This window comes from Nicotiana sylvestris, chromosome 5, assembly GCF_000393655.2.
Source record: "Nicotiana sylvestris chromosome 5, ASM39365v2, whole genome shotgun sequence".
NCBI classification, from domain to species: Eukaryota; Viridiplantae; Streptophyta; class Magnoliopsida; order Solanales; family Solanaceae; genus Nicotiana; species Nicotiana sylvestris.
In genome coordinates this window covers 80,330,367-80,354,267 of record NC_091061.1, presented here as the reverse complement: position 1 = coordinate 80,354,267, position 23,901 = coordinate 80,330,367, and the positions used below count along the sequence as shown (strand labels likewise).

General features: G+C 40.2%; 1 protein-coding gene across 1 annotated transcript; it reads left to right on the top strand.

The window, feature by feature from the left end:
* Window positions 1-961: 961 nt before the first annotated feature.
* Window positions 962-3,017, top strand: LOC138868889 (uncharacterized). Its single transcript, XM_070146465.1, has 5 exons — window positions 962-1,004; window positions 1,088-1,216; window positions 1,297-1,460; window positions 2,234-2,356; window positions 2,565-3,017. Exons 1-5 carry the CDS (start codon window positions 962-964, stop codon window positions 3,015-3,017), a joined length of 912 nt encoding a protein of 303 aa, XP_070002566.1.
* The last annotated feature ends 20,884 nt before the right edge of the window (window positions 3,018-23,901 follow it).

Below are 23,901 nucleotides of genomic sequence, written 5' to 3'. Positions count from 1 at the left end.
CGAGTCTACGTCGGTTAACTGAAAACGAAATTTTAACGTACGAAACACGCGAGATGTAACATACCATAACGTAAGTATTGTGATGCATGTGGCAGAGGTGACCGTAACGTCCTGTCGATTCATTTTCCTAGGAATTTAAGGCACGTCAATTGCCGGTCAACCACTACTAGTATTGAACCGTCATTGCCAAAACCAATAAATAGCCATCTTCCTCATTCTCTCAACCATTACTTTCAATTTTCGACTTCCTAATCTTCACAGTTCTTTGCTTTATCCAAATCTTTGTGTTTTCAGTTTCCTGGGTTCTTTTCTTATTTCTTTACAAAATATCCAAGCATTCCTCCTCCATTTTGTCCCTATTAACAAAAATGGCTAAGACCTCTAAAACCGTCCCACACAAGGAAACCGCTTCTTCGTCAAGGCCTGTCGGTGCCAGAGCCGCGCCAGAGCCTCCCCTAGAAGACTTCATTCCGACAAAGTACCCCACGGCTACCAATTTAAAGGTGGATAATACACCCTCGACACTGGGTCGATGTGAACCAATGTCGAGATACTTATGTACCACTACCAACGATCTCCTCGAGAAGGTGAAAGAGGAGTACAACTGGGTAGGCAATGACGTAGTAGTCCCTACCCATGGTGGAGGGGTATCTAAGTGTCTATACTTACCCCTTCATGATAGGTCCCTTAGACCCCATCATCGTTGCTTTATACAAGAGGTATGATGTCACTCATAGCCAAATCCATCCATCATTCTGGAGGATCGTGAACCTCCTTCGATTTTTGAGGGGCATCCTTTTACCCTCGATCATCTTATGCGTCTCTACATCCCCCGCCTTTACCGAGGAGGCTTGATCAAGCTCTACTATCGAGCCACCAAACCCCCGTTCTCGAGTATAGACGAGACTCAAGATCGAGGTTTAATGGGTTGATTTGTCTGAATAAAGACTTGGGACCAACCATGTCGAGGATATGTCGTTTCCCAAAAAAATGGAACATGAACCGTAAGTGTTTATTCGCCTTGAATACCTATCTATGTTGCTTTACTTCTCATCTCCTTTCCTGATCTATGTTTTTTGTGTTGTAGTTGTGGCCGTCATGCCGGAAGAGATCCCCGACCTGAGGCAATGGGTCGAGGGCTTAGTATCGCAAAAGTCTTACTCCGAGCATGCTTGGATGGAGTTATCAAAGGGTCAATGGGAGGCCCGCAACCAAGGTAATCTTCTTTCCTTAGAACGGTTTCCACTCGGGCCTCGTTATTAGACTTACTCATCTTTTTTTGTCGGACTCGGGAAGGATATGGCAATGAGGCTCCCTCTGCTGAAGAACACGCACTTCTTTCATCATCAGCCCCGAAGCAGGGCAAAGAGAAGAAAAGAAAAGAGGTTCCAATCTCTCCAAGCCGGGAAAAGAAAAGACCGGCGAGGAGTCCCCATAAGCGTAAGGGGAACGTCATCCGTGTAAGTTAGGAGTCTGTCCAATAGCTAAGGGATGAGACCGAAGATGAAGATGAATAAGAATAAAATTCCAGGCTGGTGACTCGTGTGCGAGCTGGCACCGAGATTCAAGGGCCGTCGGGAGCCGAAACTGAGTTGCCTTGACCTGATGAGTCCGAGCCAAAAAAAGCCGAAGGTGCTTCACCTTGAGGTGGGAATGCTACCGAGGAGGCGGTCAAAGCTAGTGTAGAAATCAGGCCTGACGTTTCCCAAAACATAGGTGATGCCTCGAAATACCCAATTAGGGCAATAGAGATTGGGGACTCCCCCTCGTTCCCTCCTCTGATTCGATGATACGTGACACTCAAGCTGCGAAGACTTGTCACGGGAGGGAGCCTACGTAGAGGATGATTTTTTTCATGGTTATTTTACTGAGGTAGAAGATGTCACCGGTCTGGGTGACTTGGATGTACCGAGGAAGAGCTCGAGTGAGGCCTCCTCGAGCTTTAAACTGACCAACCAATTCCCGGCCCCCAGTGTCGATCCTGGGCGTAAGCGGCCACTTATTATCTCGGTCCCGTAGGATGCTTGAGTTTTCTCTGACCAAGTAGGGGTGACTAGCTATCTCCGATGCTTGGTCACTGAAGAGGACCAGGCCAAGATGGATGAAGTGGAAGTTACTTGCTTGTTCAACGAGGCCTAGCATGCTCTGAATCGTGTAAGTTCGAGGGTCATTCCATTATCTCTTTATAACTTTGAATCGTAGATAGTTCTAACATTTTCTTCCTTTCTTGTAGGCTTCGGTGTTGCATCATGAGGCATTTCTTCAGGTCCGAGAAGAGCGCAAGGTTGAGGTTCAGGGCCTTACTAAGAAATGTGATTCCTACAAGCTTCTTAGTGAGAAGCTTCAGGAAGACTTGGTGACGGATCAAGATGAGCATGGTGAGATGGCCGAGTAGGTATTCCGAGCCCTTCATGATAGTGAGGATGAGTTGGAGATAACAACTAAAGATCCAATTCTATAGGTTCGACAAAGGCTCGAATAGATTAAGGACCTCTAAAGGCAAATAGATAAAGTGCGAGCAGAGGCTAAAGAGATCAAGGGGTGTATGGACATTTTGGTCACAGAAGGAGGTCATCCAAGAAGAGCTAGAATTGGATGAGTCTCAACTTCGGACTGCAAAGGAGAATGCCTTGGTTCAGGAAAAGAAGGTCGAGAAGCTTGAATCCCATTCAGCCAACTTGACCAAAGAACTTGAGGTGGCCAGGTCTGAGGCGGTCGCGGCCAATATTAAGGCTCAGGCTAATGCGACCCAATATAAAGTCGATGTTGAAGCCACCCTAGCACAAGCCAAGAGCATGGTGGATCATGCAAAGTGGCAGGCTCTAAAGAAGGCCCTTGAGGGGGCCCGTGATCAAAGCTTCAATACATCTACTGAAATCGAGGTTGCCAGGGCAGAGGAAACAAAGGCTCGGAGGCTAGATTTTCCCGAGGAAGACTCTGAGGACTTGAGTGAATTTGACGGTGGAGAGGATTCTGAGGGTGAAGATACTTCTACCGATAAGGATTGTGCTGCTTAAGCTTTGTGCTTTTTGTAATTTTTTGCTTTTATTTTGAGGTCAATCGGCCATTGTAAAGAACTCTTAATCGGGACATATGCCCTTTTTTTGTTATCTCTTGTAAGGTTTGAAACGCCTTAGCATAAGATTTTGAAGTTGCATTCGAGAACTCGAGGTTCGGGATGGTGAAGACAGATAACAAGCTTTGCCCTCGACTGTTTCTAATCGATGAACCCCAAATGATTATTCAAACTTGAATTTATGTAGCCCTGAAGCTTAGTGGTCGAGTAAGGACTTGCTCGAACTTGAAATAGGGTAGCCCTTAATCTTTTTTGTCGAGTGAGAATGAATTCTCGAACTCGAAGTGAAAGTAGCCCTTAGGCCTTTGTAAATTTTGTATTACGCCGATCTGTCCTTTGTAAAAGGATCATTTAATCATATATATATAAGGCTTTCCTACCCCTTTCGGCTTTCAAAGTTTTCCCTTTGTTTATCATTCATGTTCACAAAGGTTGTAATGCCCTACCATGAAGTAAGGAATTGTTCGAGAGTTCGAACAATTTAGTACTCATTAGAGTTTTTGAAGCTTGATATTATCGAAGCCTTTTATGATTTCGCCAGGGGTAGTCCTTTTGACCGGTTTTATGAAAGAATTCTAAGGCCTTTTTGTTACGGAATTTGGATGTCTCTGAACAGTGTTAATTTATCTGTAGCCTCTTTATTTCGAGATTTACCCCTTGGGCTTGTTTTTCCCATTTTACTTCGAGCTTGACCGAAGTGTCAGTCCCCAAGGGGGGTGGCTGTGGCCTATAAATATCGAGAGTTGCCTAAAAGGTCTTATGATCTCGAAGTTTTAATAATTCAATCTCATTTATTTTTCGGATGGCAGTCCTGAGCGTGGGGTTAATTATCTATACTCTGGTTATGAACGGCCCTTTAGCCATAATTGATCGAGAGTATAAAATTGTAAAGTAGAAAAAAAATCTAAGGAATGAGATATTGGCAAGGAAAAATACTTCTCTTTATAATTGACTATACATGCGTACATATTTTGTTCCAGGGCTCGAGCAAACTACACGGGCACGGTTCATTTGACTGTTTGGACCTTACAAATCTTCCTATCAAGACCCTAATGCCATGAAGTAATTTCCTCGCAACAAAGTTGACATTCGAGGGTAATGCCCCCCAGTATTCGAGGTTGATTTAAAGAAGCCTTGGATACTGTTTAATTGTTCTAAGTTAGAACGATCAATGGTTGCCTCATTAAAAACCTCGTCGGAAACCCCATTTGGGACAAAACTGGTCTAAGGAAAAGAAGTGCAACACATGCTTTCAGACCTAAAGACTTCGTGTCGAGGAGTCCATTGTTGTTTCTGATCGAACACCTGCAAGAGTTAGTTTAAAATGTATATGAAAATGGAAGTATCTGTACCTTAGCAGTAGTATCGTTTTAGGTGCGATACGTTCCAATTGCTTGGTAGTTGTTCGTTGTTCATCATGCTGAGCTTGTAGGATCCTTTCCTGACGATTTTGAGAACCTGGTATGGTCCTTCCTAGTTCGGACCCAGTTTCCCTTCATTCATATTTCGGGTGTTAAGGGTGACTTTTCTTAGCTCCAAATCCCCGATATTAAAATGTTGAAGATTGGCTCTTCGATTGTAGTACCTTTCAATCCGCTATTTTTGGGTGGCCAATCGGACGAGAGCCGTTTCACGTCTTTCGTCCAACAATTCTAAGCTCGTATTCATTGCCTCGTTATTTAACTCCTCTGTTGCATATCAAAATCTGATGCTAGGTTCTCTGACTTCGATTGGGATTAGGGCTTAGGCACCATAAACTAACGGGAACGGTGTTGCTCCATTACTGGATTTTGATGTTGTGTGGTATGCCCATAGAACTTCGGGCAGTATCTCTCTCCACTTCCCTTTTTGTTACATCTCGCATTTTCGTACGTTAAAAGTTTCGTCTTCAGTTAATTGATGTAGACTAGGGGATGCGATTATCCTGAGATTAACGTATTTATGCTATTTATAATAAGCGATAAGTAAGTGTCATGAAGGGTACATGAATTAAAGAAAACGAGTTTCGTTGAAGGTTGTTAATCTGGGATAAAATATGGGTCGAGCGATAATACCCGATATTTACGGACTAGTACCATACAAGGTACCATATGACCATGATAGAATGATGTATAAAGTATATTAAAAATAAGTAGAATTTTAAATAAATTGAGACAATTCTTAATTATGTGGGTAATTAATTAGTTACCGGGTAGCGGGACATTACCTAATTAAGTAATAAATTATCAGATAAGACCAAACCCCCCCCCCCAAAATATGGAAGTAACCCACTATTGCTACATATGACTAAGTAGTTATGTAATATTAGGTGGCAACTAATGTGTTAGATATACACTACTTCATTTCTAACAAATTCAATACTTTAATCAAATGGATCACTACTTCATTTTTCTAACGTTTTCAAGACTACGATTAGATACGAGGTTTGGTACCATAGCAATGAATTTTCCTACAAAGTTCCTAAAACCAAAGACATTAGCATTCTTGCAATCCAATACATTAGCCATTAAGTAAGCACTACAACCATACGTGAAGAAAGATTTCTTCATTTCTAATGCTACAAGTGATTTCTTCAACCAACAATATTTCTTGGCATAGTAGCAACGTATAATTTTGTGATTCTAAAGAAGTATTTTTCCCTACTCCAGGTATGTTAAGGTTATCCCTTCATTCTTTTTGGCATGATCCAAATAATACAAATGAAACGAGCAAAATACGCAACTTTCATTAATGACTTTATTCATAGAAATACTAGGGGTGTCTATATTCTTGATTCTCCATGTGAATTATTATTATTATATCTTCTATTCATGGGTCTCTGAAAAAGACATATTTGATAAATTTTATCCGAAAGGTATATTGATTTTTATGGCATTCTGAGAAAATCTTATTAACGTATTTCTTAATGCATTGCATTCATTTACACTAACCCATGACCAGATGGCATCATATACCCATATATATATGGGATATGGGAAAAGGTTACGATGTTATATACGCACCACCGCCTGATCAGTTGGTATATGTTGATGATGCTGCCCTCAGAGGCTTGATGATATTATATACACCTATACCTATGCATGATACGACATTATACAAACGTGCATGACATTATAAATGTTTCCAAATTTATCAAGTTTCAGACTTAGAGATTGATTCCTTTATTCCATGTTTTATTTATGTCTTTTATGTACTAATTTTCATTCCTTAAATACTCAGTACATTATTCATACTGATGCTTTATTTCCCGGGGCATGTGTTTCATGCCCACAGGTACAGGTAGGCAAGTCGACGGTCCCCCTTCTTAGGATTTTTGATCAGCGAGAGTTGCCGTGCTCCACTCAATCCGGAGCTGCTTTTGATTTTGGTACGATATGCTAGTATACATATATGGGTATGACATGGCCCAGTCCCATCCATGTACAGTTGTATTTTCTATTAGAGGTCTATAGACAGCTATGTATAGTAGAATAGTATATGGCCTTGTTGGCTTCCAGTTTTGGGTATATAGTTATCTATAGCAGCCTTGCCGGCTCGCCCACTGTATTTCTGCATGTATATGTACATATGTCTTTTGGATTAGGTTTCCCTCGCATATGTTATTCATATTTATATCTTAAATGCATGCTTAAGGGTGTTCGACGGGTACGACTCGGGCACCCGCCGCGGCTCATCGGTTTGGGTCGTGACACCTTTGGTGTCGGTCAATCTTTTCTTAAGGTTTTAAATGATGGTTTTGTTAGTCGATTCGGCTTGTCCGTTCCCACTGGGATGATAAGGCATCGATAGGATTCTTTTGATCTTGTGATCCTCGAGAAATTTAGTCACTTTGTTGCTGATGAATTGCTTTCCATTATCATATACGATCTCGGAGGACATCCCGAATCGACATATGATGTGATCCCAAATGAAGTCTATGACTTCTTTTTCTCTGACTTTCTCGAAAGCCTGTTCTTCAACCCACTTAGAAAAATAATCAGTCATAAATAAAATAAATTGAGCTTTACCTAGGGCCGATGGAAGAGGGCCGACGATGTCCATTCTCTATTTCATGAACGGCCACGGGGATAAGATTGAATGGAGCTGCACTCTGGTCTGGTGAATCATTGGTGCGTACCTTTGGCATTAGTCATATTTTTACACAAACTCCTTTGCGTCCTTCTCCATATCGGTCCAGTAGTACCCTGCTCCGATTACTTTGTGGACCAACGATTCGGCACCGGAATGATTTCCACAAGTGCCTTCGTGAACTTCCCGTAGGACGTAATCGGTATCTCACGGTCCCAAACATATTGCCAATGGTCCATTGAACATCCTTCTAAACAGTGTTCCATCACCGGACAAAGTGAACGGTGCAGCCTTTGTGCGCAAAGCTCTCGACTGCTTTGGTTCCGATGGGAGCTTCCCATTATTTAAGTACTATATGTACTTGTTTCTCCAATCCCAGGTCAAACTCGTGGAGTTTATTTCGGCATTGCCTTCTTCGATCACCGACCTCATGAGTTGTACGACAGTCCCCGAGTTGAGGCCGTCGTCTTCGACCGATGAACCTAGATTGGCAAGAGTGTCGGCCTCATTGTTCTGTTCTCGAAGTACATGCTGCAAGGTCCATTCCTTAAATCGATGTAGATTCATCTGTAGTTTATCCAAGTATCTCTGCATTCGGTCTTCTCGGACTTCAAAAGTCTTATTAACTTGGTTTACCACGAGGAGGGAGTCCCACTTGGCCTCTATGGCCTCCGCTCCCAAACGTTTAGCTAGTTTGAGACCTGCAATCATGGCCTCATATTCGGTCTCATTGTTAGTCAATTTTGTAGTTCTGATAGACTGTCTAACTATATTACCTGTAGGTGATTTTAGCACGATGCGTTGCCTGAACCCTTTCATATTCGAAGCACCGTCCATAAAGAGGGTCCAAACTCCCGAAGATATACCCGATTTCATTAGCAGTTCTTTTTCAACCTCGAATACGAGGGCCAACACAAAGTAATCCACGAAGTCTTCCAAGATTTGAGACTTGATGGCGGTTTGAGGTCAATACTCAATATCATACCCACTAATTTTGATGGCCCATTTGGCCAATCGATCCGAAAGTTCGGGTTTGTACAAAATATTTCAAAGAGAATAAGTTGTCACAACACATATTGGATGACATTGGAAGTATGGTTTTAACTTCCTAGAGGCGCTTATTAAAGCAAGCGCTAATTTTTCTAAGTGCGCATATCTAGTTTCGGCCTCACCTAAGGTCTGACTAACATAATAGACAGAGAATTGTGTGCCTTGTTCTTCTCGAACTAGGACTCTACTTACCGCTATTTTTGAGACTTCCAAATACAAGTAAAGTTGGTCGTCCTCTTTCGGAGTATAAAGTAACGGCAGGCTCGATCAATACCACTTTAGTTCCTCTAAGGCATATTGGCATTACGGAGTCCATGCAAAATTGCTCTTCTTCTTAAGTAGTGAGAAGAATCGGTGACTCCTATTTGAGGACCTCAAAATGAATAGTCCTAGGGTGGTTATGCACCCTGTTAGCCTCTGCATAGCTTTTACATTATCTATGACCGTGATATCCTCAATAGCTTTGATTTTATTGGGGTTGATCTCGATCCCCCGATTAGACACCATGAAGCCAAGAAACTTGTCCGAGCCAGCCTCGAACGCGCACTTTTTTGGGTTGAGCTTCGTATTGTACTTCCTCAGTTTATTGAAGGTCTCCTGCAAATGCTTTAAATGTTCCTCTGCTCGCAGGGGCTTAACTAGCATGCCATTAATATAAACTTCCATATATTCCTTTTTTTTCGAACATTCGATTTACTAGGCGTTGATAGGTTACACCAGCATTTTTTAGCCCAAATGGCATTACATTATAATAGTAGGTGACATACTTCGTGATGAATGAAGTCTTTTCCTGGTCTTCCAGCCTCATTTGTATTTGGTTGTACCCGGAATAAGCATCGAGAAAACTGAGAGTCTCATGGCAGGTCGTGGAATCGATTATATGATCGATGTTAGGCAAACGAAAAGAATTCTTGGGGCATGCTTTATTCAGGTCTTTATAATCTACACACATTCTAAGTTTGTTTCCCTTCTTAGGGACTACCACTACGTTTGCTAGCCATTCGGGATACTTTACTTCCCAAATGGATCCTATTTTTAGAAGTTTGGTTACCTCGTCCTTGGTGAAGGCATGTTTGACCTCGGACTGGGCCTTCTTTTTTGCTTCACTGAGCGGAATTTAGTGTCTAGGCTCAGCTTGTAAATGGTAATTTTCGGCAGAATCCCTGTCATATCGAGGTAGGAACAAGCAAAGCAATTTATGTTAGCTTTAAGGAAATAAATAAGTTTTTTCCTGAGCTCGGGGGTTAGCCCCGTGCCCAGGTATGCCTTTCATTTCGGCTGATGTTAGGTCAGTGTGACTTGTTCCAGCTCTTCAACCGTTGACTTGGTGGCGTCAGAGTCATCGGGAATTAAAAGGATCTAGGGATCCAATAGTCGTCGTCCTCATCGATCCCCTACTTCTTTGATTGGGTGGAGGCTTGTATCTGTGGTTGCTATTTGGCCTCCTACTTTCCCTTCAAATTTGATCTCTTTGCTGATGAAAGTGTCGATACCGATATCACTTCATCAATTGCGAACATCTCTTTGGCGACGGGTTGCTCCTCGTACACTATTTTGACTCCCTCCAATGTCGGGAACTTCAGAACTTGGTGATGGGTCAAGGGTACTGCCCTCATGTTATGGATCCAAGGCCTTCCGTGTAGGGTGTTGTACCTCATGTCACCCTCGATCACTTGGAACTTTGTTTCTTGGATGGTCCTGGCCATGTTCATTGGCAAAATAATTTCACCTTTGGTGGTTTCGCTTGCCATGTTGAAGCCGTTAAGTACTTGGGCTGCAGGTACAATTTGATCTTGTAGGCCGAGCTGTTCTATGACCCACGATCGAATAATGTTGGCCGAGCTATCTGGATCAATCAAAACACATTTAACTTGAATTTTACTAATAAGGATAGATATTACCAGTGCGTCGTTATGAGGTTGTTTGATCCCTTCTGTGTCCTCGTCATTGAAAGACAAGGTCTCTTCCGGTAAGTAGTCCCGAGTTCGCTTTTCCCTTGTGATCGTCACCTTGGTGCATTTAAATACCGGTCCTTGGGGAATATCGACCCCTCCAATGGTTATGTGAATCACGTGATGTGGCTCTTCTTGCTCATTCTGCCTATTTCAATCTCTGTTTTGAAGTGGTTCTTGGCCCGATCACTTAAGAATTCCCGAAGATGCCTCTAGTTGAACAATCGGGCTACTTCCTCCCTTAGCTTTCTGCAATCTTCTATTTTATGGTCATGGGTACCATGATACTTGCATATTTGGTTCGGATTTCTTTGGGACGGATCGGTCTGCAGAGGTCGAGGTCACCTGGTATCTTTGATTCGTCCAGTGGCTAATATGATGGCGGATACATCTATGTTGAAGTTATATTCCGACAATCGAGGTGCTTTTTTGGGCCCGACATCCTTGTCGAAACCACTATTGCTCATGAGTCCTCGGGATCTCTATCCGCGACCATTACTGCTATCATTCTGAATGGGGTTACGACCAGGTCTATTGTTTCTCCGATCTCCCCCGTATGGCTAATTTCGATCTTTGTTCGATTGTGGTTCCCGGTTCCACAAGCCTATTAGGATAAACTGACCTGGTAGGAGCCCCTAGTTGATCATCCTCGACCCTGATCATCGACTGATACCGATTATGTACATTGGCCCAAGTGACAGCTGGATATTCGATCAAATTCTGCTTCAACTATTGTGAAGCTATGGAACTCTGAGCGTTGAGACCTTGAGTAAAATCATGAACAGCTCAATCATCGGTGACCGGTGGTTAATCAATTCAATCCATTTGGAATCGAGATACGAATTCCCTAAGCATCTCATTGTCTTTCTACCTTACCTTGAAAAGGTCTGACTTTCTTGTAGCAACCTTAATAGCTCCGGCATGTGCCTTTACAATAGAATTTGCAAGCATAGCAAACGAGTCAATAGAATTAGGTGGTAAACTATGATACCATATCATAGTACCCTTCGATAGAGTCTCCCCAAATTTCTTCAACAATATGGATTCAATATCGTAATCTTCCAAGTCATTTCCCTTGATGGCGCACGTGTATGAGGTGACATGTTCGTTTGGATCTATCGTCCCGTCATACTTTGAAATCTCAGGCATACGAAACTTCTTAGGGATTGGCTTTGGAGCCACACTCGGGGGGAAAGGTTTTTGGACAAACCTTTTGGAATCAAGTCCTTTCAATATCGGTGGCACCCCGGGGATTTGGTCGACATTGGAGTTATAAGTTTCCACCTTCTTAGCGTTTTCTTCGATCTTCTTTTCTCCTATCTCGATTCACTTTGTCAATTCTTCGAGCATCTTTACGATAGCAGGATTGCTCTCTAATTCTCCTCCATTCGATCTTTTTGGCACCGATTCGGCCCTATGAACAATTTCTTATGATGGCTCGAGCTCGATTCTTCTTGGTGCACGGTTCTGATTTTAGAGTTGTGCTATTGCAGATGAAATATAAGCCATAACAGTTAATTACAACAAGAAAATCTAAGATTAATAGCTAAAGTTGCTCTCCAATTACTATAAGTAGTAAAATACGGCTGTTCACGAGCTCCTCAGTACAAAAGATACCCTAAAAATCTAAAAAAGATCTATTTATACACAACTGAAATTACTGGACAAAAATACCCCTCAGAGGTTTTGTTGACAGCGTAATAATGGGTGTCTCAGCACTTGAACTTTCGTGACCGTGTAAAAGCAAGCAGCGACCGCGGTTCTTCTCTTTTAGACTGGGACTGGACCTGCTTTCGCTGGGAGCGTAAAAGCAACCGCCTCAGCATTGTTTTCAACCGCGGCCGCGTAATATGTTCGCGGACCACGCTCTTCATTTGAGCTCAAATTTCTAGTCCTCTGATTCTCAGTTTCGCCCGCAGCAGAATTTGGACCACGGTCGTGGCAAGTATTCCGCTACCGCTATATTTCACCGCGGTCAGCGGTGTCTTTTGTGCCAAAATTGCCTTCTCTAAACCTCAATTCCACTGAGAGCGTAGTTATGGTCGCCTCAGCGGTGGACCTTCCACAACTGCACTATTTCATCGATATCAGCGCTTTTAGCTCAGCTTTGAACCTGTGCAGATTTAACTCTTTTATTAGCTTATTATGGCTTTCTTGCTTCATTTTGACCAAACCCTGCAAACAAGCACAATAAGTTAGTTTTCGGGAATACTTTTACACATTTTTTATCCAAAATATAAGCAAAAGAGAGCATAAGATAGGCTAGAATCCGTAGTTATTAGTACTCCATTTCATGGGGCGGCTATGTTGTCGTTCTCACCCTGGAGACCAAGGTCGTTGTCTTTGTGTGTGGGTGCTACTTGAGAGTTTTACATGTTAACCATGGAACCAAAGACACTTCAAAGAACAAGCGTAAAATAGTATGTGTTATGAAAATTGTACCAGGCAATCAATATTATCCTTAGCCCCACGGTGGGCGCCAAATTGTTTACCCTTAAAATTGGATAACAATTAAACTTATAAGTGGTTTTAAGGATATGTGATTTCACTTGGTACAAACTGAGAAATATGAGAATTAACGTTAGAAATTAACTGTAAAATAAAGTAAACCAATATAATGAACGATTATGACCCTCGAGTTGGATCGTCCTCGAACCAATTGAGTATGCTAAATGAAAGTATGAACTGAACAGCAAAGCTTAAGAGAGAAAATCTAATGTATTGTTTTGTTATGCGTGAATATGATGGTTACAAAGTGATTAGAACCCCCTTTATATAGTAGAGGAATTCTACTTATGGTATAATTTTAAATACGAAAGGAAATCACATGATTGGCTAAATAACTGGTCCTGACTCAATATGTGCCGAGATTTCCGCCACGATCCTTGCCGACCATGGATATCTCGGCTTTCCGTTGTTCGAATTAGCAGTCTTTTCTCTTTATCACTTCGGTCTCGATCACGGCTGGTCTCGATCTTGAATGGTCATTGATTTACGACCTTAGTAATCCATCTATGTACCATGGTTCGATACAATGCGAGGCCGAGCCTTGGTCTGCCACCCCGGTTTTGGTTATCCGCTTTCGTTGGGAGCATAAAAGCTACTGCCTCGGTGTTGTCTTCAACCGATGCCGCGTAATATGTTCGCGAACTGCACTCTTCATTTGAGCTCAAATTTTCAGTCCTCTAATTCTTAATTTTGCCCTCAGCAGAATTTGGACCGCGGTCGTGGCAAGTATTTCGCTGTCGCTCTATTTCAGCGCAGTAAGCCATGTCTGTTGTGCTAAAATTGCCCTCTCTAAACCTCAATTTCGCTGAGAGCGTAATTCTGGTCACCTCAACGGTGGACCTTCCGCAGCCACACTATTTCATCGTTGTCAGCGCTTTTAGCTCAGCTTTGAACTTTTGTAGGTTTAACTCTTTTATGAGCTGATTATGGCTTTCTTGCATTATTTTGACCAAACCCTGCAAACAAGCACAATAAGTTAGTTTTCGGGAATACTTTTACACATTTTTGTTCCATAACCTAAGCAAAAGAGAGCATAAGATAGGCTAGAATCTGTAGTTATCAACTCCCCCAAACTTAAGCTTTTACTTGTCCTCAGGCAAACAAAGTAATTCCCACATCCACAAGGTAAAAGAAAGAAGAATTTCAGTTGTTCTAAGGTGACTTCAGCAAGCATCAATTGGGACTAACAATTACCCTCAACACAAATGTATTATCAACAACACACAACCATTTTAGTACCATGGCTCTAGTGCGACACAAGAGCATATAGAGTTGACTTAACTCATCAAGGAAGCTCTCTACTTCGTAGGTCACTGTGGAACCCAAACTCTTTCTCCTCTACTCTCCATAAGCAAATCTCACTTTATATTATAGCATTCAGGACAAGGATTGTGAAAAACATACACTCATCTCTCTCAAAGGAACGTCACAAGTCCGGCTCTAAGTACCATAAGCTTGCCCCTCATGTGAATCACTACTAATGTAAGCTCACTCAACTCTAAATCATATAGGGCTTTTGTGGTAATGTAATGAAGGCTTTTGATTCAAGGTAGGATACATCGGTCTATGTAGGTTTCATCTTTCCTAAAGCACTTCATTTTCTCATTTCGGCTCACACTTTCTTGACTCTTTGAGTCATATTTCTTCTTTCTTAGGGGACTAGAGAGACACACTGTCACTCTTTCTTGTTTATGACAATCATCTTTATCCTTTCTAATCATGCCAAGTCTTTTATCATTGCTTTTATTGAATCCCTTTTTTTCTACATTGTTCACTTTCTTTTTGGCTTTTTGGCTTTTCTTTCTTTTTCTTTTGCCTTCCCTTTTATTCATTTTGTACCTTTTATCACTTTTGCATTCCTCATATCTCCCCCCAAACTTATTCTTTTTCCAATTGTGCTAAGGAAAGATTGGGTGCCAAGAGAGGGTCATTTTAGAATGGATAAAGGCTTGTATCATGGTTATTGAAAGAACAAGGGCTATGGATCAACAGGGCTGACTAGGGATATCATATTTGGTGGGCTATGGATGCTTTCAAGTTTTCAATTTATAATCAATGAGAGCCTATAATCATTTCTCAAATCGAGCTTCACTTAGAGTTTCGCCTAGACAAACATTCAGGGCAATTCTAGACCTATTGGCACGGGACTTGGACTTGCAAATCAATACCTCACCTCACAAGCTATTGGATTACTAAAGAGAACAGAAGCGGGGGCCCACAACAACCTTAGCTAAGATTGAGTAATACAAATGTCTCCTAAAAACCACTCAATGATTGTTTAGTCAACACAAGAGTCTAAAGGTCAAAACTAGTGATAAGTTGGTATTTTACCAACTTATCTTGTCTTTAATCCTATATTTTTGCTATAATTGATGTGATAAAATCATGTGTTTAATGCCATTTACTTCTATATTACATGTTCTATGTGATTTAGAAGTGATGTTGAAGAAACCAAGTGAAACAAATCAAAAAGAATTTAAAAAGAGGAAAATCTGGGCAATGCCCTCAGTGGTCGCAATTGCCACAAAAGCTTGGGAAATGCCAAGGTGACAGACTTGGTTATTGCGAGGAAATCCTGCGAATTGCGAAATATATTATTTAGAAAGGCTTCGCAAATGCGAAGCTTTCATCGCAAATGCAAAGGGAAGCAGTATAGGCATAGTTTGGGAATTGTGAACCTTTGTTCGCAAATGCGAGAATCGAGCATCAGACCTGGGCAATTCTGGAATTTTATAATTTTTGGCCCCAAACCATTTAATACCCGACTTGGCTCATTTGTAAAATATCTTTGGCTTATTTTCAGTTCCATAGACTAGAGAAGAACAAATCTTGAAGCTAGGGCTTTGCGCACACACTTTGGTTTTGAAGATTTGAAGCATTTGGTTAAGATTTTCTTACCCATTTATGTTTATTTCTTCATTTCTTTGCTTTGTACTATATATCTAAGTGTGTAGTATTTTATCCAACACTTGAATCTTGTTTATGAAAATATTCTTGTTTAAAGTGTGGATTAAATACCTTGTTGTGCTTATGTATTGAATGATTTTTATCTTTTTATGAAGTGAGTTGTTGTTTCTTTAATTATTCTTGTTCTTTAATGTTTTCAAACAGATTAGCTAACCCTAGGACTCGCCCATTAACTCCGAATTAATTTTGGAAAAGATAATTTGGAGTTGGGAAATATTAATTAACAAGAACTTGAAGTTTTAACCCTCATTTTATAGATTCTACCTAGGGATAGGATTGAACTACTTGTAGCCATTCCGGGTGTGCTTAATCTCTTAATTGTTTTAGGGATAATTCAATTAGGAAGTCTTGTTAGACTTCTGGAGAAGCTAATTAAGAATTATTATCCGTGGCTAATTAACATAGACTTGCTCATATTTGTAAAATCATTAAATACATTGGATCGTTACTTGAGTGTAATCCCCGATACATCCATACTTGTAGCCATTGATCATTTTACTTGCTTTCTAGGTTAGTTTACATTTCCACATTTAGATATAAAACACTTTCTAAACCAAATTCTTAGTATTTGGCATTGCACGATAAGTGATAATTTTCTTACATTCCTAATCGCCTATATATTGTTCTCTGTGGGATTCGACCCCGACTCATAGTTGGGTAAGTTATATTGCATGCGACCATGTCCATATACTTTTTAGTAGTGGATTTGGACGTCATCAAAATTGGCGCCATTGCCGGGGAACAATTTGGCGTAATTTAGGTTGTTTGAGAAATAAGCGTAAGTGCTTTGGTCCAAACTTGTGAATATTTGTGTAATTATTTTTCTTACCTTGGTCTATTTTTATTGTTGTTTCTTGTTTATTTTCTTAGTTTTGAAAAATGGCATCATATGATGAAAATTTGTCGGATGGTAGTTGTTCATACTTTAATGACCCTTGTCCTTATTGTGGAGGACCACACTCGTGGCAAAATTGTTTAAATTCTCCCGGGGATGGATTGTGCGCACAATCTCAAACCCATAAGTGGAGTATTTGTGATAAGTATGGTTTCAAAATGGTCATTGGGATGATTGTGCTTATTTGTCCTTCCCTTCCCCAAGCCCCCGCTATGATAATTCTACTTTTTGTGATGAAACTTTTAGGGTTATGGAAGCGGAAGAAATTGAGCATGGCCGAAATGGAGAGTTCAAGCTCATGTTGGAGTGCTTACTTGAAGGACGAAACAAAGAACAAAGTGTCTTGGAGGAGCTTTTGGAGAATAGTCTCCAAAATAACTTGGCACTTGAGAGGTTGCACTCACAAATGGGAGAAATGCTTGAAGCTTTAGAGGTCCAGAAAGCCTCAGAAGTTAATGAGAGCCAAGAATTTTTCTTAGATGAGGAAGCCAAAATTCTTCCTTGGCGCTTGATCAAAACCAAGAAGAACTCTCAAATTCTCAAGATGAGAAGATGATGCTCATGTTGGAGACCATTCTTGAAAATGAGGAAAAGCACAACTTTGCACTCGAGGATTTGAAACAAGGCTTGTCTTACAATGATGAACATATCCACACTTTGGAAGAGCAAATGAAAATATTGGTTGAGGCTCGCTATGTCCACCAACTTGAGACTGTGGAAGAAAGCCAAGAAGAGATCCGAGGAAGAAAGTGAGCTTTACTTTGAGGATTCAAGAATTGAACATCAGCCAACCGACTCCATGAGTGTTAATGATGTCGAGAAAAAAATGGAATTAGAGTCAACCGGTGTAAATGAAAATTTGGTTGAGATTGACTCTAGTCCGGGGGAAGAAGAGGATGCCAAAATCTGAGAAAAATTGCAAGTTGGAGGTTTGATGTCACATTCCAAGCATTTTTCAACATTGGAATTGTGTAGTGATATGGGAATTGAACTACAGAGTCAATGAGGGATTGCGAGGAGGAAAGGCAACAACCATACATCTTACAATTTGAGGGAACAAGAAGGCAAAATGACATTCCTCACATGAAAGCCAAGAAGTGCAAACTGAAGAAATTAAGTCTTGGCTTTATCATCTACTTGCCACCCCCCCCCATCACTCGTGGTCACAAGCTTGATTCCAAGCTAGGTTCCCAGTTCATATCATCCAAGTGGCAAGAAAAGTAGTAAATTTGACTTGCGTCGTGCCACGACATTAAATGCGACGCTTGGTGGGAGGCAACTCATCGGTTTTTCAAAACATTTAGTCATTTTTTAAAATTTGATTTTTTAGAATAGCTTATTATATTGTTTCTAACCAATATTCCAAGTTTCAAAATTTTTGGAGTTGATTTGAGTAGGTCGGGGTGACGGAAATCATGTAAGGCAGTAGCTGATGAAAATTGCAGGGGCAGTCTTCACATTTGCGAAAATCCATTCGCATTTGCAAACTTTTCCCTTCGCAATTACCAACATCTGGTTGCAATTGCGGCAAAAGCAGTTCATGTATCTTCGCAATTGCAAAGGTTGTGTTGCAGTTGCGACATCAGAGAGGTAATATCAGACTTTCGCTCATTTTGAACAAAAATTGAAGAAAAACGCCTAAGGCTCTAAAATCTTTGTCTCCCTCACTCTCAACACTGTAAAAGTCCATCAACTCTCACTCCTAATTGCAAGGATCCAGGTATGAAAGCTTAATCACACTTCTTCTTCTTCTTCTTCTTTATTCTTCTTTGATTCTTTGCAACCCTAGAGTCCAAATGGGTAGCATTATTTGCCCGAAATTGTTCAAAAATTTGTCAAAACTTATATCGATTTCTGGGTGAGGTTGGTTGAGAGTGTGTGTTTTTGTTCTTTGCTAAAAAAAATAGGGAAGTCTGAGTACCCAAAGCTTGTCAAATAGAAGTGAATTTTTTATGTTTTTTATGTGATCGATGAAAGGCCCGAATGAGATTCTTGACCGAAACATCGATATTGTTTTGATTCATGGTTGTTTGTGAGGTCTAGTGCAGGATTTATGTTTGAATGATGATTGGGTTCATAAAAAATGTCTTGGATTGCAAAATTTTGGGGCCTGGTACTATTTTCTGTATAAAAGCTTGGCTGGGGACGATGGCTCGCAATTGCAATGGCCTCTTCGCATTTGCGAAGATTCCATCGCAATTGCGAAAAATGCCTTTCCTAAGACCTTCGCATTTCCCAAGATTTCTTCACAATTTCCAAATTTGGGCGTCTCTGAGTCATTCGCAATTGCGAAGATGTCTTCGCAATTCCCATAACTGGGGTCTTCTGATATCTTTGCAATTGCGAAGATTCTTTGGGAATTGCGATATCAGAGAGCTAACATTTGAAAATCTAAAAATCCTAAAAAAAATTCTAATTCTGAGTTTCAACTGTCTGATCATTCCTGTGGCATATTTGATTCATTTTGCACTATTCTTCATAGTCATACCATGTTTTCACTCTTATCATTTGTTGACAGGTACTATAATTGGAAAATGAGCTCGAACTTCGAAGGATCCGCAAGTGACAACCCCTTGGAAGTTAAGCAGAACTTTGACCCAGACCAGTTCTTGTCATTGGAATGTTAAGAACGGTACTTTGAAAACCTGATCTCGAAGAAGGTGCTCCCGGAAAGTGGTATACTGCTAGACAATGTCCAGGAACGTCTTCTCGAGTTCTATCAAAGGCTAATGGCCATGGGATGGAACTGTTTTACCTCTCAACCTTGCTGAGAAAATGAGCAATGGGTGAGGGAATTCTATGCCAACCTCCTAGCTATCAGGCTAAAAAAACCCAAGATGAGAATTCGAGGCAAAATGGTGCACTTTGGGGCTGAAACTGTGAATCACTTCTATCATTTGCCAGACCATGACATGGCCTCATTCAGGGCAAAAGACTGTGCTTCAGGGGAGTGGTTGGTGTCCAAATTATGCCTTGGTGCAGATGTTCCATGGGCAGCTGAGAAGAGAGGGATCACATCCAAAGAGTTCACTGCCGAAGAAAAGATATGGCTGGCCATCATATGCAGTTGTATCTCCCTTGTGTTGAATATATGGAACGTCCCGGTCATAAGAGCTCAGATGATAGCCTGCATCTTTGATGGTATTCAGCTGAATGTTGGTGAAATCTTCATCAATGAACTAAGAGAGTATCGAATGTAGAATGGCCCATCATTGTTATTCCCATCACTTATCACTGAGCTGTGCCAGCTTGTTGGGGTGGAAGAGGCTCCGGGGGACAATTGGATAGAGCCGGGAAAGCCTCTAAATTCGTTGAAGAAGAGAGGAGAGGGCGGCGCAGTGAAGAGCAAAAAGAGAAAGATGAGTTCTTCTTCTCAGGTTGATCCGAGTAGTCAGCCATCATCCTCTGCAGGAGGACCATTTGTTAGGCTTAGTGACGAGATGCGAGTGATTCGCGAGTTAGTAGCTGGCCTTCCATAGCGACCTGGGGAGACATCTGAGGGACCTGCTTATATTCAAAGAAAGAGTTCCAAAAATACCTTGAGGATCAGAGGAAGCAGGAGGATCACCTTAAGGCACTGGAGAAGGCATACACTGAGTTGGCCAAGAAGCATGGTGAGTTGAGCAATTCACATGGCAATCTAGAAAAGGCACACACCTAGATGGTGAAAAGGGAGAAGAAAAGAGACAAATTCTTTACTCGCTTGTGGAAGGGTATGAAGGGGCTGTGGAAGGTCCTAAAGCCTCAGGACCGGATACCATCGACCAGGTCTTTGGATGATGATGATGCTCTTGTTGCTTGGCCCGAGAAAGAAGGAGAGGAGGATGATTCTGACTCTGACAGCGAGGAGAGCACTTGATACAGTATTCAGGGAGCACTTTCCACCATTTTTACTCTATCATGTTTTGCTGTATTGGGGACATTGAAACATCTTTAGTTGGGGGTGGCTTCTTGTATAACTGTTGTTCTAATATAATTGTGGATATATGGCAGATTGGTACTGTGATTGTTTTCATTTTGTTGTTAGTATATTTTCATATGATGTGTTATATTAGTATGTTTATTAGCTTCCTAATTTTTTTTAGTTATTTGATGTTTATCAGCTTCTTAATATTTTTTTTATTATTATCTTCTTAAATTTTTTTATAGTATGTTTTATGTTAGTGGCGATATCCTTGGTTTTCTTTATACCACGTTTTTTCCCAAGGATGCCAATTTTCTTCTTGAACCGGGTAATTGTAAAAAATAATTTGTCGACTTTTCCCGATGATGGATAGATAGACAACTTTCTTAAGGGAATTAGTCTTGTAGTTAGATATAGCTTTTGTTAATTTAGAAAAAATAAATGGTTTGAGTTGGGGTTTATGCCTATTGACAAAGTTGTGGCTGGCTTGGTACCAATATGCTTTAAACCTCGGCATATGAATTTTTGATTGTTGAGAAAGAAAAATAATTGAAGTAGAAATGTCATGACTTTTAGACTCAAATTTTGGCTCTTTGATTCACTAAATAGCTTCACATGTTATATGTAACCTCTTTGAGTCATTGGTTTCAATTGGATTTTGGATTTGTATTCCACTTGAGTATTCGTGTGCCATGTGTGGTGAGATTATTTGTGAGTTTACATTACTTGTAGTCTAGAATTTGCCCGGAATGTGTTTCTAGGCGAAATCATAGACTAACTTGGTTTGAAAAATGATACTAGGCCTTCCTTGGACTGCTATTGTGCCTTAAATCTCCGACCTTTGAATATTTTCCCTAGTCAACCCATTTTGAGCCTTTAACCTTATTCTTTGGCAACCAAGTTACAAACTTTATTCCTTTGTTTTTTTTTATTGATCTAACTTTTGGCACCCTACCTCCCTAAGTACTTTGAAAGTGTAAACATAGGCTAAAAGCCTAAGTTTGGGGATGAAGGTTGGAAAAGTTGTAATATGGAAGTTGTTTGAAAAGGTGGAAAGGTAGAGAAAAAAAATGATTGATAAAAAGTGAAACCTTCCTTATTTAAAAAAAAAAGGAAAGAAGAACAAAAAAATAGAATAAAATGATAAGAAGTTGTGAATAAAGGGAAGACTAGGTGTGCAATGAAAAGTGAAGAAAGGATGGAGAATGTTTTTGAAGGAAGTGTACTTTGTTTGTAAATTTTGTAGTGCTTTGGGAGGTTTTGAGTCACTCTAACCAAAATTGTGCCCTACCTTAACCAAAAGCCTAAACTACAACCCTTTAAGTCCTAATTGATTTTTAACCAAGTTGTCTACATTAGTGGAGGAATACATGAAGGGCAAGCCTATGGTACTACTTGTATGCATTTGAACATCTTTTTGAGAGAGAGTTAATTCTTTCCATTTTGATGTCCCATTTGTATCTTGAATTAATATTTATGAGTGTGGAATCCTCTCTTAAATGTGAGGGCACATGAAACTTGAGTTGTGAATTTAATCCCATTTTCAATTGGAAGAAATAACCAAAGAATGATAAATGTGATAGAGAGGTAAATTTTGAAGCTTTAGTGTCATGACTTGATTTGCTACTTTGATTTGCATAGTACTTGGGAATTTGAAATGTAATGAAGTTCATGAAAAGTGTTCGGCAATTCATATGCATTGGTTTAATTGTTGGTACCAATCGAAGTCATGCATTTGTGCTTATAGTAGACCTTTTTGGCTTAGAAAGATAAGGATGCAATGTTGAGTTAAATACTTGGGAGGAGATTTTGTCGCTTTCATTGCTTGAGAACAAGCAATAGTTTAAGTTTGGGGGTTTGATAAGTTGGTATTTTACCAACTTATCTTGTCTTTAAGCCTATATTTTTGCTATGATTGATGTGATAAAATCACGTGTTTAATTCCATTTACTTCAATATTACAGGTTCTATGTGATTTAGAAGTGATGTTGAAGAAACCAAGTGAAACAAATCAAAAAGAAGCTAAAAAGAGGAAAATTTGGGCAATGCCCTCAGTGGTCGCAATTGCCACAAAAGCTTGGGAAATGCAAAGGTGACAGACTTGGGTATTGCGAGGAAATACTGGGAATTGTAAAACATATTATTTAGGCAGGCTTCACAAATGCGAAGTCAACTCAAGCAGTCAACCTTCGCAAATGCGAAGCTTTCATCGCAAATGTGAAGGGAAGCAGTATAGGCATAGTTTGAGAATTGCGAACCTTTGTTCGCAAATGCGAGAATCGAGCATCAGATCTGGGCAATTCTGGAATTTCACATTTTTTTGCCTCAAATCATTTAATACCCGACTTGGCTCATTTGTAAAAGTCTTTGGTTTATTTTCAGTTCCATAGACTAGAGAAGAACAAGTCTTGAAGCTAGGGCTTTGCGCACACACTTTGGTTTTGAAGATTTGAAGCATTTGGTTAAGATTTTCTTACCCATTTATGTTTATTTCTTCATTTCTTTGCTTTGTACTATATATCTAAGTGTGTAGTATTTTATCCAACACCTGAATCTTGTTTATGGAAATATTCTTGTTTAAAGTGTGGATTAAATACCTTGTTGTGCTTATGTATTGAATGATTTTTATCTTTTTATGAAGTGAGTTGTTGTTTCTTTAATTATTCTTGTTCTTTAATGTTTCCAAAGGGATTAGCTAACCCTAGGACTCGCCTATTAACTCCGAATTAATTTTGGAAAAGATAATTTGGGGTTGGGAAAGATTAATTAACAAGAACTTGGGTTTTAACCCTCATTTTATAGATTCTACCTAGGGATAGGATTGAACTACTTGTAGACATTCTGGGTGTGCTTAATCTATTAATTGTTATGGGATAATTCAATTAGGAAGTTTTGTTAGTCTTCTGGAGAAGCTAATTAAGAATTATTATCCGTGGTTAATTAACATAGACTCGCTCATATTTGTAAAATCATGAAATATATTGGATCGTTACTTGAGTGTAATCCCTGATGCATCCATACTTGTAGCCATTGATCATTTTACTTGCTTTCTAGGTTAGTTTACATTTCCGCATTCAGATATAAAACACTTTCTAAACCAAATTCTTAGTGTTTGGCATTGCGCGATAAGTGATAATTTTCTTACACTCCTAATCGCCTGCATATTGTTCTCTGTGGGATTCGACCCCAACTCATAGTTGGGTAAATTATATTGCATGCGACCGTGTCCATTTACTTTTTGGTAGTGGATTTGGACGTCATAAACTAGCACCATTCTTTTCAAATCAACTTGTTTCAAACCATAAGGTCAAAGGTAAATGTGTTAGGCCCAAGTGAAGATTTGGCTGATACACTTTTATTCATTACTACTACTTACACAAAAACATTAAAGAAAATGGAGTCAAACCCTTAAGAAGGTTTTCATGCCATCCATCATCGGGATGAGCCAGCCGGTTCACATAAATTCCACCTTTAGAAAGAA

Excerpts from the sequence above, each read along its gene's own strand:
- LOC138868889 (XM_070146465.1), top strand. The coding sequence starts at position 962 with ATGTCGAGGATATGTCGTTTCCCAAAAAAATGGAACATGAACC. Across the intron at positions 1,005-1,087 it reads AAAAAAATGGAACATGAACC|TTGTGGCCGTCATGCCGGAA; the intron begins GTAAGTGTTTAT and ends TTTGTGTTGTAG. Across the intron at positions 1,217-1,296 it reads ATGGGAGGCCCGCAACCAAG|GATATGGCAATGAGGCTCCC; the intron begins GTAATCTTCTTT and ends GGACTCGGGAAG.